Source organism: Notamacropus eugenii, chromosome 1 (assembly GCF_028372415.1).
Source record: "Notamacropus eugenii isolate mMacEug1 chromosome 1, mMacEug1.pri_v2, whole genome shotgun sequence".
Taxonomy (NCBI): domain Eukaryota; kingdom Metazoa; phylum Chordata; class Mammalia; order Diprotodontia; family Macropodidae; genus Notamacropus; species Notamacropus eugenii.
In genome coordinates, this window is record NC_092872.1 from 634,077,604 (window position 1) to 634,098,542 (window position 20,939).

Consider the following 20,939-nt stretch of genomic DNA (forward strand, 5'->3'; position numbering starts at 1 on the left):
TGTGGTCAAAACACAAAGAAATGTACAAAATGTACAAAAATACCTGCAAAGATGATTCTACTCACCACTGGAACATGGAACATGTGCACACTTATAGACAACACAAAATCCATTAGACCTGAAAGATAAACTGCTCTTGTTGCAAGTGAACTTCGACAACTATCACATCCAAATAATAGCCTGTGTGAAACAAGTTTGGCAAATAAAGGCCAGCTTGTTGAAGTTGGAGCTGGATAAACATTTTTCTGGAGTGGTCACAGCGAAGGGGAGTGCCATGAAGCTGTCATAGGTTTTGCAATCAAAACTAATCTAGTCAGCAAGCTGATATGTCTGCCAAAAGGAGTGAATGACAGGCTCATGACAATGTGATTGCCACTTGAAGGAGAATGTCATGCCACCATCATCAGTGCCTATGCTCCTACCCTGACAAACCCTGATGAAGTAAAAGAAAAATTTTATGAAGACCTAGAGACCCTTATCAATGTACCAAAAGAGGACAAGCTTATAATCCTGGGTGACTTTAATGCTAGAGTAGGTTCAGACTACCTGACTTGGCAGGGAGTCCTAGGGAGGAATGGAGTTGGAAACAGCAACAGCAATGGTCATTTACTGCTGAAGACTTGTGCATCACATGACCTTCTCATCACCAGCACTGTCTTCTGCTTACTTAAACACTATACAACTTCATGGATGCACCCTCGCTGCAAACATTGACATCTAATAGACTATGTGATTGTAAGGAGAAGAGACAGATAAGATGTGAGAGTGACAAAGGCAATGTGTGGTGCAGAGTGCTGGATTGATCATAGACTTATCCTTTCCAAGCTAAATATTTTCATTCATCAAAAGTGCCACCCCCAACGCAAAATGACTACCAGAAGAATTAATGTCAACAAAGTAGAGCTCTTCTCTGAGCATGAACAGCTTGTTGCTAACTTGAAGGGAAGTTGAGCCAACACACAGTTGGGAACAGTGCAGCAGAAAAGGAGTAGGCAGCTTTCAGCAATTTGGTGTACAGCACTGCATTCGCTCATCTGTATCAGAACACTCACAAACACCAAGACTGCTTTGATGAAAATGATGGGGAAATCCAGAAGCTGCTAAATGAAAAACGAGAACTACACAGGATTTACCAGCAGGATAGTTCATCCATCTCTAAGAAGGCAGCACTTAATTCCATCAAAAGTAAAGTACAAGCAAAGCTTAGAGAGATGCAGGATTCCTGGCTCAGTAAGAAGGCAGATGAAATTCAGTTTTATGCTGATAGTAACAATCCAAAGCACTTTTATGATTCCTTGAAAGCTCTTTATGGACCAAAAGCCTGTGGTGCATCACAACTACTCAGTGCTGATGGAGCCACATTGATTAGTGATAAGGACATGATCCTAGAGAGATGGGCTGAACACTTCCATAGTGTTCTCAACAGGCCATCATCAATCAATACTGAGGCCATTGACTGTTTACCTCAGGTTGAAGTCAATCCTTCCAACTGAAGAAGAGGTTTTGAGGGCCATTAGGCTCTTTTCATGTGGCAAAGCACCTGGTGCTGATTCTGTTCCAGCTGAGATTTACAAGGTAGGGAGACCATTGCTCATACAAAAGCTGACTGAAATTTTCCAGGTTATATGGCAAGAGGAGGTTATCCCCCAGGAGTTCAAGGATGCCTCCATTGTCCATCTCTATAAAGGTAAAGGGAATATATTGTCCTGTGACAATGACAGGGTGGGAGGGGGGATCCTCTCTCTAAATCATTGCTGGCAAGATTGTTGCTAGAGTCCTCTTTAATAGGCTGACCCTTCACCTGGAAGATGGTCAAATACCTGAGAGCCAGTGTGACTTCAAAAAGGGCTGAGGAACAGTTGATATGGTGTTTGCTGCCCAACAACTCCAGGAGAGATGCCAGGAGCAGAACAGAGGTCTGTACACAACATTTGTGGATCTGACCAAGGCCTTTGACACTGTTAGTCATGAGGGCTTATGGAAAATTATGTCAAAATTTGGTTCCCCAGAGAAATTCAGCAGTATTGTATATCAATTTAATGATGGCATATTTGCCCAGATTCTGGAGAGTGGACAATGCTCTCGTGCCTTCCCAGTCACCAGTGGAGTGAAACAGGGCTGTGTGCATGCTCCCATGCTTTTTAGCATGTTGTTTCAGACTGTTGTCAAATGCTTTCAATGAGGATGAGCATGGCATCAAGGTCAATTACCGTACTGATGGTAAATTCTTCAGTTTGAAAAGGCTACAAACCAAGACCAAAGTGGTGGGAGTGTTGGTGCATGATTTTCTGTTTGCAGATGATTGTGTACTCAGAGCAGTCTCTGAAGCTGAGATGCAAGAAAGTATGGATCAATTCTCTGCTGCCTGTGCTAATTTTGGCCTACAGAGCTGTTGTGCTGACCATGTTGTATGCCTGCAAAACATGGACAACCTACCAGTGCCATGCCAGGAAACTGAATCACTTCCATGTGAACTGTCTTAGGAAGATTCTGAAGATCACCTGACAGGATAAGGCACCAGACACTGAGGTCCTTACTTGAATTAAACTGCCAAGCATTCAAGCTATGCTTCAGAGAGTGCAACTCTAATGGGCTGGCCATGTTGTTTGAATGTAAAATGTATACTTGCCAAAAAGAATATTTTATGGAGAACTTGCATGGGGTAGGTGACCCCATAGTGGTCAGAAGAGGCAATACAAGGACACTCTCAAGGTCTCTCTCAAGAACTTTGGATTTGATTGTGTGACATGGGAAACACTGGCACAGGCCCACTCAGCATGGTGTGCCCACATCAGAAAGGGTGCTGTGCTCTATGAGCAAAGCAGAATTGAAACAACACAAAGGAAACATAGTATGCACAAATTTTGAGTAACTACCCCAATGTTCACAGACTATCTGTGCCCAACCTGCGGTAGAGCATTCTAAGCTCTTATTGGTCAGATCAGCCACAGTTGTATACATTGAAACTTCACTTCATCATGGTGATGTCATTTTGGTTCTCTTCGAGAATGAAGGATAAAAACCAATCATTATGTTTTGGATAGGTGGTGTTGACCTGAAGACTTGGTTAAAGAAAAGGCAACAGGCTAAATGCATACATTTTATGATTTAATTAATTAATTAATCAATTCCCCATAAAGAAAATGGTAACATAATGCATTATGGAGCCAGAAATATTCTGGCTACCCAGTGCAGAAACCTTCTGGCTTATATACATTTTGCTATGAAAAAGGAACTCTCCTAGTTGAACAAATCATAAATTTAGTAAGACAAGACAATTAACAAAGTAATGTTGGTCAGGCCTTGGGATTCCAGGCTGGGTAAACTTATGTCTCGGTGATAAGGAAATCCCACCACTAGTAAGTGGCAGGCTTCCTGCCCTAAACAGATAACTGACATAGGAAAGGGTAAACAATGTTCAATAGAAATTACGACCTAAGATGTCTATATTTTCTTTACCATTAATATGCCATAACATAGTATGTGTCTATAGATAATAAGATATAAAGGAAAGTCCCATTATTCAAGATAGTGTCTTAGGTTAAAGGTCTCCTAATGAATGTAGAGTCAGCCTTGGCTGGCTTTTGCTGGCATAGGAAGAGGCATTCTCTTAGTTTGCTTCAGAGAGAACAAAGAGATTATTCCAAAATTTTATTTTATTTTATTTTTTAATTAATTAATTTATTTAACTTTTAACATTCATTTTAACAAAATTTTGGGTTCCAAATTTTCTCCCCTTTTGTCCCCTCCCCCCCAAACACCAAGCATTCTAATTGCCCCTATGACCAATCTGCTCTCTCTTCTATCATCCCTCTCTGCCCTTGTCTCCATCTTCTCTTTTGTCCTGAAGGGCCAGATAACTTTCTATACCCCTTTACCTGTATTTCTTATTTCCTAGTGGCAAGAACATTACTTGACAGTTGTTCCTAACACTTTGAGTTCCAACTTCTTTACCTCCCTCTCTCCCCACCCCTTCCCTTTGGAAGGCAAGCAGTTCAATATAGGCCAAATCTGTGTAGTTTTGCAAATGACTTCCATAATAGTTGTGTCATATAAGACTAACTATATTTCCCTCCATCCTATCTTGTCCCCCATTACTTCTATTCTCCTTTGATCCTGTCCTTCCCCATGAGTGTTGACCTCAAATTGCTCCCTCCTCCCCATGACCTCCCTTCCATCATCCCCCCCACCCTGCTTATCCCCTTATCCCCCACTTTCCTGTATTGTAAGATAGGTTTTCCTACCAAAATGAGTGTGCATTTTATTCTTTCCTTTAGTGGAATGTGATGAGAGTAGACTTCATGTTTTTCTCTCACCTCCCCTCTTTATCCCTCCACTAATAAGTCTTTTGCTTGCCTCTTTTATGAGAGATAATTTGCCCCATTCCATTTCTCCCTTTCTCCTCCCAATATATTTCTCTCTCACTGCTTGATTTCATTTTTTTAAGATATGATCCCATCCTCTTCAATTCACTCTGTCTCTATGTGTGTGTGCGTGTGTGCATGTGTGTGTGTGTGTAATCCCACCCAGTACCCAGATACTGAAAAGTTTCAAGAGTTACAAATATTGTCTTTCCATGTAGGAATGTAAACAGTTCAACTTTAGTAAGTCCCTTATGACTTCTCTTTGCTGTTCACCTTTTCATGCTTCTCTTCATTCTTGTGTTTGAAAGTCAAATTTTCTTTTCAGCTCTGGTCTTTTCATCAAGAATGCTTGAAAATCCTCTATTTCATTGAAAGACCAATTTTTCCCCTGAAGTATTATACTCAGTTTTGCTGGGTAGGTGATTCTTGGTTTTAGTCCTAGTTCCTTTGACTTCTGGAATATCCTATTCCATGCCCTTCGATCCCTTAATGTAGAAGATGCTAGATTCTGTGTTATCCTGATTGTATTTCCACAATACTTGAATTGTTCTTTCTAGCTGCTTGCAATATTTTCTCCTTGACCTGGGAACTCTGGAATTTGGCCACAATGTTCCTAGGAGTTTCTCTTTTTGGATCTCTTTCAGGCGGTGTTCTGTGAATTCCTTGAATATTTATTTTGCCCTCTGGTTCTAGAATCTCAGGGCAGTTTTCCTTGATAATTTCATGAAAGATGATGTCTAGGCTCTTTTTGATCATGGCTTTCAGGTAGTCCCATAATTTTTAAATTGTCTCTCCTGGATCTATTTTCCAGGTCAGTTGTTTTTCCCATGAGATATTTCACATTATCTTCCATTTTTTCATTCTTTTGGTTTTGTTTTGTGATTTCTTGGTTTCTCATAAAGTCATTAGCCTCCATCTGTTCCATTCTAATTTTGAAAGAACTATTTTCTTCAGTGAGCTTTTGAATCTCCTTTTCCATTTGGCTAATTCTGCTTTTGAAAGCATTCTTCTCCTCATTGGCTTTTTGAACCTCTTTTGCCAATTGAGTTAGCCTATTTTTCAAGGTGTTATTTTCTTCAGCATTCTTTTGGGTCTCCTTTAGCAGGGTGCTGACCTGCTGTTCATGCTTTGACTGCATGTCTCTCATTTCTCTTCCCAGCTTTTCCTCCACCTCTCTAACTTGATTTTCAAAATCCTTTTTGAGCTCTTCCATGGCCTGAGCCCATTGAGTGGGCTGGGATATAGAAGCCTTGCCTTCTGTGTCTTTGCCTGATGGTAAGCATTGTTCTTCCTCATCAGAAAGGAAGGGAGGAAATGCCTGTTCACCAAGAAAGTAGCCTTCTATAGTCTTAATTCTTTTCCCTTTTCTGGGCATTTTCCCAGCCAGTGACTTGACTTCTGAATATTCTCTTCACACTCACTTCGCCTCCTGCTCCTCCCAGCCAGTGCTTGGGGTCTGAGATTCAAATGCTGCTTGCCAGCCTCAGGGCTTTTGGCAGGGGCAGGGCTGCTATTCAGTGTGAGATTAAGTTCAGGTGGTCAGGTCTGGGCAGGGCCGCCTCACGGACTCAGTTCCCTCAGAGGGTTTATGCACAGACCTTCAACAATGGATTGGGGCTCCTGCCTGCTTGGGGAGCCCTGGTCTGCTCCCGCCTCCGCTGTTGCCTCCCGAGGGGGCATTAAACATTATCAGTGGAAACCAATGATTTTTTAAATTTGGTGATAGAAACCTATTAAAAGTGTCTAAGCTGCTGATGTATGGTATACTGTTAATCATTTAGGCTAATAATAGAAACTAATGGTACAGAAATTCCAAAACAACATATAATTGCTAAGCCAGTTATACGTGGAAGCAGCATACAAGGCTAGAGGTGGCAAGCTCTCCTTTCTATCCCTACTGCCAGGGTGGAAAATAGTGGGGGGAATTGGCAGAGTTGGTGGCAGTAGCCTCCAAGGCCCCATATGGCTTGTTAGCTGCCTGGTACCTCGAGGGGTCCACTAGGGCATGAGTGTCAAGGTCACTGCACATTGACTTAGTTTTAAATTTAAATGTATCTGTTTTATTGTATTTATATTTATATTTTGTTAAGTATTTCTCAATTACATTTTCATTTGGTTCCAGCCTCAGGTAGAGGGTAGCAAAGGCTACAGGACTGAGTTGGCTACAACACCCCAGAGCCCCAAGTCACCACAAAAATGATGATTCCTCCCCTGCCACAATTTTGCAAATGGTAGCCCATTGTCAGGGACACTCACAAAAAGAAGTGGACCTGTGTTCATTTTGGGATAACTCTCCCTATGCTTGCTTATAGCCCCACTGAGAACATCTGGAAAAATCTCTACCTAGCAGTATAAGTACAGTAAAGATTGAAGGGATTCTAACATCAAAGGATCTGTGTTTCCAATCCCACTTCTGACAGTATCTGTGTGAACTTGGTGTATCAGTAAGCACCCCAACACACACAGCGGATCCTGCTGTCACAGGTTCTTAGATCTGCATTCGTAAAAGGAAAGCAGCTGTCAAGGGGTTAATAGTCACTTTAATCAAGCACAGCTATCAAAGAAAATCAAAATAAAAATTCAACAGACAGAGCTTTCAAAACTGTCTGACCATGGTTAAAGGGTCTCTAAGCAGGAGGGAGAACTGGTCCAGCTTTACAATCACACCACACAGTGCTAGGTTCAAACATCAAAATAATGTTTTTCTCTCAGTTACCACAACTGAATAAAATTTTCTCACAAGACACAAGTAGGACTAAATCCAAGATTGAATAGAAAGAAAACAGAACTAGCTCCAGAACTGAGTCACAAGAGAGTTAGTATGGTTCACTCAATTCCCACAATTAATCACTTGCTGTCCTAATCCCAATTCCCTCACCAGGCAAATAGTATATGCTGTGACAAATAAAGACTTCAAGAGATATAATTTCTGGATAATTAGTCATTTTATCAATAATGCTAGCATTTTAGTAAAAAAGGTCAGTAGCACTCTTAAATGCCAAAGACAATCATGGCTCATATGCCCTTGAAAAAGGGGTGTTCCTGAGGATGGCAAGTACTGAGCAAATTTATTCAAAAAATAGACAACTCACCCAAACCTGAATAGAGTACAATGGCTTCCCTACTGGGGTGAAATCTGAACAAAATTAAGAAAGTTACTCCAATGACATTATCAGCAATGTCCTCCAGAGACGGAACTGTTTTTTAAAGAGAAAGATCTCTTTGATCATTAATATTGATCATTAATAATCATTTCTCTCAGTACTTACCTAATAAATGCTTGTTGGTTAATGGAAACCAACCTCTTTTACTAACACATTTCATGAAATTATTGTAAGAGTATAAAAATTAAAACTAGAGTCCAATTCAGAAACCTTAAGACCATAAAGACCATGTAATGAGCAACCTCTTCTAAACTCTATAAATTCCACAGTCATTTGCATTTCATAAGAGGCAAATAGTCCTGTGAGTTCTCCTTTCTCCTATCCCTTCCCTAGTTTCCCTCTACAATTTTGCATGACTCCTATAGAGCAATGCCAGGTATTGCTTTTAGACAACAGCAGAATGCTATGAAGATCTTTCTACATTGCTGGTGTTGACCTGAAAACTTGGTTAAAGAAAAGGCAATGGGCTAAATGCATACATTTTATGATTTAATTAATTAATTAATCAATTACCTATTAAAGAAAATGGTAACATAATGCATTATGGAGCCAGAAATGTTCTGGCTACCGATACAAAGAATTGGGCAGGCTTAAATATGTTTTAGGACAAAGAAGTGTTCTATGTCCTTCAGATTTATGATCTCCATAAGTGACTAACTAGACCATTAGAAAGGAATTTCTTAATTGCATAGGCTGTAAAATACAATAAGATAACAGAGTTTGACAAAGTTTCACATAGAAATTACAACCCAAGATGTCTGTGTTTTCTTTACCATTAACATGCCATAACATAGTATATGTCTACAAATATTAAGATATGGAAAATGTCCCATTATTCAAGATAGTGTCTTAGGTTAAAGGTCTCTTAAGGAATGTTGTCAGCCCTGGCTGGCTTTTGTTGACATAGGAAGAGGCATTCTCTGAGTTTGCTTCAGAGAGAACAAAGAGATTATTCCAAAATTTTATATTAAACATTATCACTGGGTACAGCTTGTTGCCACTACAATGGGAGAGGCCTCCAAGAGTTCTCTAATCTGGCAAAATCATAAGTTTTCCCAGAATCAAAATTCAGATTGTAGTACCAGACTAGAGACTTCCCTTTCCTGAGACCATTTCATATACTGCCTACTCCTGGACTCACAAAAGCTTGTCTAGGGAGTGGAACCTTGTTGTTCCCCAACTTTTAGATTCACTACAGATTCACCAGCTCCAGATTTAAATGTAGTGTTTTACCGGGTGTGCTGGAGCTGTTGGGGTATAGACTCTTGGAACCTCCTTGAATCTCCCCACTTAACCTGGCCTTTCATTCACAAATCTGTTGCCCTTGGCCTAGCCTGGCCTTCCATCCCTTACCTCTTGATTGCCTCACCTACATCCCACCCAAGCCCTGCATTGTCTGATACCTCCCAATTGCTTCCAGCTGTTTTACATCTCTAGTTACCTCAATCCCATCACGATCCTCCTCAGACCTTCCTCCCAGACCACTAGACCACCTCTAGATCTTTCCCATGGGCTTTCTGTATATAAGTTCCATCTTGCCTCTGTAAAGGCCCTTAGATTCAATCCAGCTCAGACTCTGTCTAGCTGAGATTCTATCTGGCCTGCTTGTGAATAAAAGCATTACAATGTTTAGGCTCCTTAAGAGCTAACTCAATATGGTGAATCTTTAATAAACTTTGTTTTTCTTTGGCTTTAAGGAGGCTTGAGTTGATTCATTTGGGCAGGACCCAGCGTGTCAGTATTTTGGGGTCCCCAGCACCCCTGAACCTCAACAGAGCCAGCTCTAACATGTTGGGTTGTTAAAATTTCAGAGTTAGGGTTAGAACCTCAGAAACTGGCAATCACTACAAATTTGCTAAGTGGTAACAGTGGAAAGAGTGCCAGGCCCTGAAGTCAGAACTTCCTGAGTTCAAATCTGATCTCCTGACACGTCCTAGCTATGTGACCCTGGGCAAGTCACTTAACCCTGTGTTTGGCTCAATTTCTTCATCTGTAAGATGAGCTAGAGAAGGAAATGACAAACCACTTTTGTCAAATCACTTGCCAAGAAAACCCCAAATAAAGTCATGAAGAATCAGATATGACTGAAAAGTCAGAACAATAAATCTGCATTTGATTTGTTTTGACAATCATCCAAGATTTAAGTGTTATTAATGCAGATTAAACTTAAAAGTATATGTGCATACATTTTCTCGATTCTCTCACCCCTAACAGTTCAGGTTTCATCACATCACATTTCTGTTTTGCTTTACAAACACTGCTTGAACTCAGCAGGAGTCTAGTAGGAAGCCCAGGGAACAAAGATCCCCAGACAGGAAACTGATAATAACTGGCATGTGTATAGCTCTTTTAAGATCTGTGAAGTGCTTTATATTCATCATCTCATCTGAGCTTCATGACACCTTTGAGTGACTACAAGCTTACAAACCTTGAGGTCCACCTTCCTTCCTCTGGTATCTGGGAGGGGTGCCCCCCTACCCTAGCAGAGAGTTCACTCTCCATTTGTTTAGATATAAGAAAGCATTCCTATTTAGGATCAGAAATCTAGAGAGGGAAGGAGACTCAGAGGTCAAACAAGTGGATGTAATGCTGCTTTTGGAGTGACAAGAGACCTGGCTTAGACTCCTACCTCAAGCACTTGGTTGCTCAGTGACCCTAGGCATGTCACGTGATTTCTCCAGGCCTCAGCTCCTTCTCTGACTCAGTGACTTTTAAGATTCTAACCAGTTCTAAATCAATGATTCAACCCTGTGGATGAGGAAGTTGAAGCCTGGGGAGGTTTTGTCAGGTTTTCTCATCCCTGAGGCAGTCTATTCTTAAACATTTAAGGATCTCTCTCGGCAATTGAATGTAATTATTCAGATCACCCTGAGGGAAGGGGTATAGAGGAGAAGTGGGAAGCGAAGCAGATTTTTCTCTTAAGGCCTAAACATGTATTCCCTCAGGGGATTTCATTTTGAGAGGGTGGAAAGAAGGGACAAAAGCTTTCCACTGTATAGTTATAGAATATTACCTCTTCTAACCTCTCCATGTTATAGAAAAGGTCACTGTAGACAAGATAGGAAGTGGTTCACAACACAGTTGGTTAGTGGCAGGGGTTGGATTTGAACCCTAGTCTGATGCCAACCTGGTGCTCTTTCTACAATATCACACAGGGCTGCAGAACAGATTGTGTCCAGTCAAACTAGGAAAGGCCTTTCATCAGATGGTTGATCTCCTGAGCATGAAATCTGGGAGACTACAGCAATTCATGAAGCAATTTATCAAAGCCTGATTTACTAAAGAATTGGGATCTCTACTCATGGTGATGGTGTTCAGACTCTGGGAGCCTCCTTGAGCTCCCCTTGAATCTCCCCTACTTAACCTGGCTTTTCATACTCAAATTGAATTTTTGAATCTGTCCACTTAACCTGGCCTTTCATACTCAAATTTGTGGCCATTATCTGTTACCTCTTGATTGCCCCACCTGCTTCCCACCCAAACCCTCCATTGTCTGATATCTCCTGATTGCCTCCAGCTGTTTCCAGACTTTGATCCTCCTTGGAGTCCCTTCTAGGACTTCTCCAGAAGACCCTCCCTAAACCCCTCCTCCCATCACCCTGGACTACCAGACCACCCCCAGATCCCTCCTGTAGTCTGTTCTGTATTTAGTTCCATCTTGCCTCCATGAAGGTACTTTGATGCAATCCAGCTCAGACTCTGTCTAGCTGAGATTCTATCTGGCCCTCTTGTGAATACAAGCGTTACAAATGCTTAGGCTCCTTAAGAGCCAACCCAATTTGGCGAAACTTTAATAAACTTTGTTTTCTTTGGCTTTAAGAAGGCTTGAGTCGAAGTCATTTGAACACGACCCAGACTGTCGGTATTTTGGGGTCCCCATGACCCCTAAACCTCATCAATGGGAGAAGCATCCACACAGATAAAGATTATGTGAAAGTCTGGGGACAAATCCCCTTGTTCTGTGAAGTTTGGATTCAGCCAAAGGGCTGCACTTGAGGACCTAGAGGGTCACGTATGCCCTCTAGACCACAGGTTTCCCACCCCTGGTAGATATAGAACATTTTACTCAATCAACAAATACTACATGCCAGTGCACTTAATGTAAGTCACTGAACCTGTCTCAGCTTTGGTTTCCTTTTTCATTAAATGATGTAATTGGATTAAATGATCCCTAAGGTTCCTTAAAGCCTATGATCCCAAGACAGACAGGGCTAGTCAAGAGAGGCAATGTGTTTGTTATAAAGAGAAGAGTTATGAAACCTGGAAACAAGGTTTTGTCATGTAATAGCCAAGAAAATTCCAAATGAGGTCACAAAGAGTTGGATATCACTGATAGGACTCAACAAAAAGACTTTAGACAAGTGACCAGATTACTGGCATGTTTCTAGGACTCAGTAAAATGAGGGGGTTGGACTGGATAATATATAAGGTTCCTTCCAGCTTGAAATCCCATGACCCCAAGTCTCTTTCCCTTTGGAGGCCTTAATTTCCTGATAATATTTAATATAAAATTCTGGAATAATCTCTTTGTTCTCTCTGAAGCAAACTGAGAGAATGCCTCTTTCTATGTTAACAAAAGCCAGCCAGGGCTGACTTAACATTCCTGAAGAGACCTTTAACCTTAGACACTTTTTCTGAATAATGGGATGCTTTCCATATCTTAATATTTTGCGGACATATACTATGTTATGGCATGTTAATGGTAAAGAACACACAGACATCTTGGATCATAATTTCTATTTGAAACTTCATCAAACTGTTATCTTATTGTATTTACAACCTATGCAATTAAGGAATTCCTTTCCAATGGTCTAGTTAATCACTCATGGAGACCATAAATCTGAAGGACACAGAACACCTTCTTTGTCCTAAAACAGATTGAAACCTAGCCAATTTTTGTATCAGCCAGATAGATAGCATCTGCCTCCATAGCACTACGTAACCATTACTTTATGGGGAATGAATGAATGAATAATAAAAATGTATGCATTTAGCCTGTTGCCTTTACTTTAAGCAGACTTTCAGGTCAACATTCCCTAACTGTCAAATGAAGAGGTCTTCAACAGAAAAAAGCACTCATTTTGAAGTTGGAGGATATGGATTCAGATCTGTCTATACTGCTTACCTCCAGTGTTATTTTTTGGTACAAAAACCAAATCCTGACCCCGCCTTACTAGTTTTCTCTCAAAATAAGGCAAGTTGGATGTAACTACGCTGACCTTTAAATTCCTTTCCAAGTTTCAAAGCTACAACTGTAATAAACTGAAGACTGCGTGACCTTCCAGCCTCTGAATTCTATGCTGTCCTCACATCGTCCCTCGAAGCCTCCCTTTCTTCCCCAGTAACACGAAGAGGCCGGTGGAGCCCTTCTCCAAGGTCCTGCCCAGGCCTGCAGAGGGAGGCTGGCACGGCGGGCAGAAGACCTCGGCTTGTCCCTTTGGGCGGGCCAGCCTGGAGGCTCAGGAGAGCCTCGGTAACATGGGAGCGCTGGGCTGGGCTCCGCGGTTCCTCTCCAGAGGGAAACGCAGGCAAACTAGGGCTTTGGGCAGGACGTCCATCATCGCGTGGTCGGCAGAGGCTGCGGAACGCGCCCTGGGGGCCCCGGCCGAGGCTCGGGGCCGCGAGGACGCGGGGGAGCTCCTGCCTCGCCTCCTTCTCCCCCTCTTTTCTCTTTTCCTCCCTCCCTCTCTTACCCCCTCCCTAACTGCTCTCCTCCTCCTCTCGCCCCGCCCCTTCCTCTCTCCCTCCCCTCTCGCTCCTCCCTCCCTATCTCTCTTCCTCCCCGTCTCTGCCCCTCCCCTCTCCCCCCTTCCCTGGTTCTCGCCCCTTCCTTCCTCCTTCCCTCCCCCTCCACGCCCAGGGCGCGCCGCTCCCCCGCCCACCCTCTTCTCCTGCTCCTCCTCCTCCAGTCCCCGCCCACCCGAGCCGGTAGCTGTGGGTAGAGGCAGGGCAGCGCACGCATGCGCGGGGGCCAGTCGTGAGGGGCGGAGCGAGGCGGGGCGGGGCCCCGCGGGAGGCGGGCCGAGCCGAGCGCTGCGGGGCGACAATGGACGCGGCGGTTGTGGCGGAGGCGGAGTCTCGGTGAAAGCGCGGGGGTCGGGGCGGCTGGGGCCGGACCATGTCGGGGGCGCAGCTGGGCCGCGCTCCCTGAAGCCGGCGGAGTCTCCGGGCCGCCCATGGGCTCGCTGAGCAGCCGGGTGCTGCGCCGAGGCGGGAGCCGAGCCGTCCAGGAGCGGGGCTCCGAGGCGGGGAGCGCGGCGGGGCCGGGCGGCGGGTGCGCCCCGCGGGGGAGCGCCTGCTACTGCCGGGGCGGCCGCAAGCGCAAGCGCAGCAGCGGCTCCTTGTGCTCCTGCGAGCGCTGCTCGGAGGACGAGGACCTCGACGAGGGGGACGAACAGGAGCGGCTCCTCAACACCCCGCGCAGGTGCGTCCCCGAGCCCCCTCCTCCCCTCCCTGCCCCTCCGCGGGGGGCCGAGCCCGCGGCGGGGTGCTGCGGGGCCCCTGCTCCGGGGTCCGCCGGCCGGGCTTGGTCCCGTACCTTGGCCCCGGGGTGGAGGAGGAGGGCTCCTTTGGTAACCTGGTGTTTCACTTGCCTCGCCCACGACCATTATAATTCCTGGGAGGAGGGTCCGGAGGCCCCCTCAGGCTGCCCCAGGTGTTTCCGATCCCCCTCCCCCGAAGGCGCTAGAACTGCCAACTTCCTCATTTCGCAGAAACTGAGGCCCAGGGAGGAAAGGACCTGCTCACGCTCACCTGGGTCGGTGCCGTGGGCCCCGGCGTGGTGACGGTTGTGCCACCGTGGACAAGTCATTAACTTTCCCTGGACCTCTGTCCTTACCTGCAAAGAGATGATGGATACAGCCACCTGCACTACTTACCTCGAGTTGTTCTGAGGGAAAGCACTTGGTAGTGCTACAGCCCTCATGTAAATTATTTTGTTCCCATTTTACGGATGAAAAATTGAGACCTCTGCAGGGGAGGCCCCCCTGGTATCAAGAATTTGAACCCAAATCTCCTGACTCAAAAGGCAGTGTTGTTTTCTCCCTGGAGAAAGAGGGGAAATCGCCGAGTGTTGAGTCAGAAGTCCAAGCTTCCATCCTGGCTAGTTACGTAGTTGGACCCGGTCACCGACTTCCCTCCGGGCCTCAATTTCCTCATCTGTAAAATGAGGGGGTTGAGCTAAAAAATCATTGAGGCCCCTTTCAGCTCGGAATCCTATAATATCATGGACCTGATTGTGTTTGTATATTACAGAGGAGAGAATTGCCAGGCTGTTATTATGGGGTGCTGGTAATTGCCCCCAACTGAGGGAAACGCCAAGTCAATGCATGAATCTCCTCATAAAACATTTTAACACCAGCTCTGTTTAATCACCATGTAAATGTATTTTTGTCTTCCTGCAGTGGATGTCTGTAGAATAACCAGCTATTCATCCGGTTGCCTTTAATAGTTCACAAATAAATTTTAGATATCTAGCCATGCAACCTTGTCACCCCTCACTGAAAGGGGAAACCTGGAACAATTATTCTTTACCAAGGTGCTCTGCTTATGTTGCCAGCAACCATTTGTTAGTGAAGTTTCTGAAACATTAGTTTATTTCAGAGCCTCTGCTACTTTTAAGTTGTCGGCTGTGCACATAGGTGTTGTAAATGTTTACTTCCTGCGACTTGGTTATTTTGAAAACCAAGGTTAATGACTTAAGATCCCAGAGGCTTCTGATGATTGGTTGCTGACAAGTAAAGAATATAATGTAAAACAAATAGAAGGGTATAGGCTCTTGCAACTTTTAGAATTGGAAGAGATCCTGTGTAACGCAACCTCTTTATAGCCCAAACTCAAAGAAGTCCTAAAGCTAGTTAGTAGTAGAACTGATGGGGCCACCATGTCACAAAGTGGTTTTAAAAAATTACACTTTCCTGGTTTAATTTTGTTTGAACTCAAATAGGAAAGGAAATGCCACATGAGTGATCAGAAAGTGATGGAGGCCTCTGCCAAAGCCCCTCACCTGTTGATTTCATTTTGAGACAGCAACCTTTTATGGTCCTTCGGCCTTTTTTTCCTTCAACAAAGGAACATGTTTTTTATTAAATGTCATTATAATTACTATCTCCTTTTTGTTGCCGAAGTAAAATGCTGGGGCAGCTAGTTGGTACAGTGAATAGAGCACCAGCTTTGGAGTCAGGAGGGCCTGAATTCAAATCCGGCCCCAGATGCTTGACACTTTGCTAGCTGTGTGACCTTGGGCAAGTCACTTAACCCCAATTGCCTTGCCTTTCCCCCTACAAAAAATTTTTTTAAAAAAGTAAATTGCAGCAAGCCTGTAAAATGCTAGGCACTGGGAATATAAATCATCATAAGCAGTATTGAAAGAATTTTTAAGTGATGGTTCCCCAAGTGAATTAAAGTTGTAGCTACGTCTTGACTTTTTGTACATTTTATTCTCAGCATCTCAGATCAGAACTATTCAAAAAAAGGAATGAACTTCTTCAGTAATTCTTGAGTTTTTAGTTCAGGTCTTCAAGGAAAGGCTCCATGACCACTTGTTGGGCATAGGTCATAAAGAAGGCTCTTATTTGTAGAGGACTAGATAACTTTTTGAGGTTGTCAGATGCACCAAAAAAAGTTTCAAAATTTTGAGGCATAGGTCTGAAATTTGCACTCCAGTGTTACACCTGTACATAACTTTGTGGGGTTTTTTTTGTCTCCCCAGGAAAAAGTTAAAAAGCACATCCAAGTATATTTATCAGACTTTATTTTTGAATGGGGAAAATAGTGACATTAAGATTTGTGCCCTAGGAGAAGAATGGAGCTTACACAAAATATACTTGTGTCAGGTAAGCTGTTTTTATCAAATGATCTAGAGTTGATCAAATTTAGTTTATTTTAAAGAGTATTGCTTCTCATTGTTATTTATAGTAATGATCTTTTTTTATGGGTAATAATTATTCATTGAATGTAGTAGTGTGATTGAAAAGCTATCTGATTGAAAAAACTTTTTTCCAATTTAGTTACTTATACTGAGCCTTCCAAAAAAAGTCTGTTTTAGCTTAACCCATAAGCTAGAAAAAAATTGGACATTTTCTTCATTGTTAAACTAGTGCTGTCTTTATTGTTATCTCAACAATTTATTTATTACAAGTTCCTTCAGTAAGAAGGGGAAGGTGTAGAATAGAGGAATAGGAAGAAAAGTGCTAGTACTAACTAAGGCTAGGGCTGCTAAATAAGTGTATGTTTGGCTTGTTAGAATTATTGTTGACTCAGCATATTACCTCCCTCCCAAAATGTATTAGATAATATATAAAATATATATATAAATATATAAATTATATATAAAATTTAGGAAGCTGCACCAGTAATAACTTACGTAGTGCAATAATGTTTGCAAATACTCTTCTTGAAAGGTAAATAATTCCTAATCTTATCCCTCTTTACAGGTGAGTAAACTAAACTTTAAGTTAAATGATTTCCCCAGGGTTCCCATAAGCTTTAAGTTTTCAGAGCAAGCATCTGAACCCAAGTCTTCCCCAGCTCTCACTCCCTACTTTATTTACTTTAAGTCAAACTGACTTTGTGCATGGCATTTTAACAATCTGTTACTTAGCTTTAGTTTACATTTATAAAGTACTTTTCATAGATCACTTTATCCTGAAGAGTATCCAGAGAAAAGGACATCTAGGATGGTGAAGGTTGACTTGAGTGCTTGACACATGAAGATGAGTTGAGGAATCTGGGCATATTTACGTAGAAAAGAGATGGTCTTGGAAGTAGGACCCAATAGCTAAAGTTTAAATATTATGGAAGTGCTTTCGTGTGGTGAAGGGATTAGATTTGTGCTTTTTGGCTTCAGAGGTAAGAACAGTGGATGCAAAGAGGCAAATTTAGGTGAGGAAAAATTTCCCAAACTTTAGAATTGTACACAAGTGCATTGGGTCACCCTGGGAGGTGCTGGCTTTCCCCTTCTTACAGGTCTTCAAGCAGAGGTTGGATAGTCACTTCTCAGGTATGTTATAAAGGGGATTTTTTTGTGTGTATGAGTTGTACTAGATGGCCTTGAGGTTCCCTGCAGTCTTCAGATCCTGTGATTTTGTGATCTTTGTAACAGTTCTGTAAAATAGGTAGCAAAAATGCCATACTGACCTGAATGAATGAATGAAAAAAGCATTTCTTAAGGTCTCATAATGTGCTAAGTGTTAGGGATACAAATAGAAAAGACAATCCCAGCTCTTGAGGAGCTCACATTCTCATGGAAGAGAGAAGACACCAGGAAGGATTCAGCAGTCAGATAGGAGGGTCCTGTGGGTTTTAGAATGCAACAGCAAAAGCCTCTTTTTAAGTACCATTCCACTGATAAAATCATGTCCATTTCTGATGTTGAGCCATTCGACAGTGCCAAGGACTGCTGACAAAAACTTCTTTCCTAGGTCTTTAGTACCTCTGGCTGCAGCACCTGGAGGAATGGTCACCAGGCTGCTTGTCCACAGAGGGTTACTGTCCAGGATAACGGCTGAGGGCACTGGACTGGAAGCATTGATCTTCCTAAGGCCCTTGGGTTTAGGTTTCTGGGCTGTCTCCATCAAGGTCTGAGGGGAGATGGGGGTGACAGTGGTTTGACTTGTCTGGGACACGTGCACCCTGTCTCTCCCTCAGGCTGCCTTGCTACTTGAATTAAAATGCTTACCTGCTCTGAGGGGCAGTTGGTAGGAATATCGGGTCCCTTCCACACAGGAGTTACTTTCTTGAATGATGGCTGGGAGCCTTGGTCTGAAAACAGGGCCCAGTGGTATGGGGGTGGGTGGAGAGGTGGGAAGAAATGTTATGCCACTTTCAGGGCTCTTGTGTTTATCTGCCTGGTGATGGTTGTTGGTGGTGGTCTCAAGGACTGGCCCTATCTCCATAATGACCTCTCTCCTTAGGCATCTCTGGTTACCTAGCTCTCCAGTGATAGTTAAAGGCAGGAAGACCTGAATTCAAATTCAGCCTCAGACACTTAGTAACTCTGTGACTCTGGGCAAGTCACTTAATTTCTATCTATCCCAGTTGCCTCTACTGTGAAGTGAGGAAAATAATAGCACCTCCCTCCTAGGGTTATTGTGGAGATTAAATGAAATAATATTTGCAAAGCACTTATTAATAGACACATAGAAGATACTTAAAAATGCTCATTCCCTTACCTCTTCTCCCCCCCGCTTACCTTCAGTGTTGGCTACAGGTTTATAGGGATTATATGGACCTGGTATCCCCAAAATGAGATCTTTTAGGAAAAAAATATAGATTTATACTGCAAGATAATGTGCTTATAAGTTGCATTTAAGTTTTATATAAACCAGGTTTGAAAGGTGAAATACATTCCACATTGAGATGCATTACTTATCTTCCCTATTTTGCTGATGAGGAAATTAAAACTCAGAGAGGTAACATGATTTGCCTAAGGTCATAGAGAGCCAAGACTGTAAACCATAACTCAACTGCTGGTTCAGTGTTCTCTCAATATACTATACCTTGTTTATCTATACATATATCTAGCTATACATTGTTTATCATTAAGATCTAATTTGAACGTTTTGTATTTTCTAGTCTGGCTACTTTTCCAGTATGTTTAGTGGGTCTTGGAAAGAATCAAGCATGAATACTATTGAACTGGAGATTCCTGACCAGAATATTGATGTAGAAGGTAAAGAAAATTTTTCTCCTTAATATGATCAATTTATTTGAAGCCAGTAAGTAGTTTTAACATCTTTTTTCTTCTATGCCTAGCTTATAGTAAGCATTTAATAAGTGTTTTTTTAAATAATTTTTGTTGAAGTTTGAGCATTTTATGAGAATATTTCCATTTTAAAAGAGAAGCTTATTAATCCAATCAGATCTTCTTAGTGGAAAGCACTAAGTTCCCCAGCTTACATGTTTCTCCTACTTCTTGTCAGATTTTATCTCCACAATGCCAAAACAACAGGTCAGCAATTTGACTTCTTACATCTGTCTGTGATACTCTTACTGATATAAAAGAGCTCATAAGGACAGAGAATTTAAAATCATTATCATGAATTATAATTACATTTTTAGTATATATTTAGTTTGCTGGTATGCCTCCTTTTTATCCTTCAATTATGTGCTTATTTACTCTCCTTTCTAAATTGTTATGTTTAGATCCCCCTCTTCTCCCTATCCACTTGTGTCTTTCCATCTCTCTTGCTACTGTCTAATCCAGTTTTTCACTAGTAGAGAGAGAGTCAGGACAAGGTGGTGATCACTTCTTTGTAGATGTCTCAAGACCAGACTCCTTAATATGTTAATCTTAGCTGGTCAAGTTTGACCTTCGCTGGAAAGGTTCTAATTTGGAACAGATATTACCTTGCAAATTGGTTTGTTCCATCTTTAAATGATCACCACTAAAGATAACAAATTATTAGCCTTTTGGATGGTTACATTTGTTTTAGATGCTTTGTTGTAGTAGAATAATAATAGTTAACATTTTAAAGTTTACAAAATTGCTTTGGTATTATATTCTTTGATCTTACCCAACCTGTGAGGTAGATGCTATTTTTATCCCTATTTTACAGATAAGGAAACTGTAGCTGAGAGGGTTTAAGTAACTTGCCCAGGGTCACACAGCAAGTAAGTGTCTGAAGTGGAATTTGAATCCAGGTCTTCTTTAGTTCCAATCTAGTATTCTGTCCTGTCATGTCAAGATTAACTCTCAAGGCTTGACTTTGCTTGTGACATTTAGTCTTTAGTTGTTTTCGATGTTACAAAACATAGTGGAATTTATAGTTGCTCTTTGGCATTTTTTTAATATGTGCATTTATTTTCAGCACTGCAGGTGGCATTTGGCTCTTTGTATCGAGATGATGTCTTAATAAAGCCCAGCCGAGTTATTGCCATTTTGGCAGCAGCTTGTATGCTGCAGCTGGTAAGTGACCTGCCCCAATGCAGGGTCAGTTACAATATCCTTCTGTGGTTCAATGTGTGTTCTAACATAAAAATGTGTGAATGAACCGTCTAAATCTTCTTGTGGTTTAACTAAAAATAAGTAATAGTTTGTTCATATCAGAAGTGAGCATATTGTTTGTTTGGCATGAACACTAGTTGTAGTTAATTGTATTATGGAAAACATTGTTTATCTAGGTTCAAAAGATTTTTTATTCCTGGTTTGTCTGATTACTGTCAAGCATATAACTTGTGGTTACCTACTTAGAACCACAAGCCATTTATTCATTATGAACGTTTTTTTCAACTGCTGATACATTCTGATTACATCAGAATTTCATATGTATATTTTACATCTAGTTGTACAGTTATTGCTGAGTTTGAAATTCTAGTAGTTTCTGCATTTTGTTTTTTAACTTTAATGTCTCAGGTAATTGTTATAAATGACATTAATTTCTACATTCATTTAACTTATCTTCAATATTAG

General features: G+C 42.1%; 1 protein-coding gene across 1 annotated transcript in view; it reads left to right on the forward strand.

The window, feature by feature from the left end:
• The first annotated feature begins 13,593 nt into the window (after window positions 1–13,593).
• GMCL1 (germ cell-less 1, spermatogenesis associated) overlaps window positions 13,594–20,939 on the forward strand; it is a 33,748-nt gene continuing 26,402 nt past the window's right edge. Inside the window, exons 1-4 of the mRNA XM_072635354.1 lie at window positions 13,594–13,952; window positions 16,239–16,362; window positions 19,103–19,199; window positions 20,338–20,435. Of these exons, the coding sequence (XP_072491455.1) occupies window positions 13,705–13,952; window positions 16,239–16,362; window positions 19,103–19,199; window positions 20,338–20,435 (567 nt within the window). The 5' untranslated portion in view covers window positions 13,594–13,704. The remainder of the gene's footprint in view (window positions 13,953–16,238; window positions 16,363–19,102; window positions 19,200–20,337; window positions 20,436–20,939) is intronic.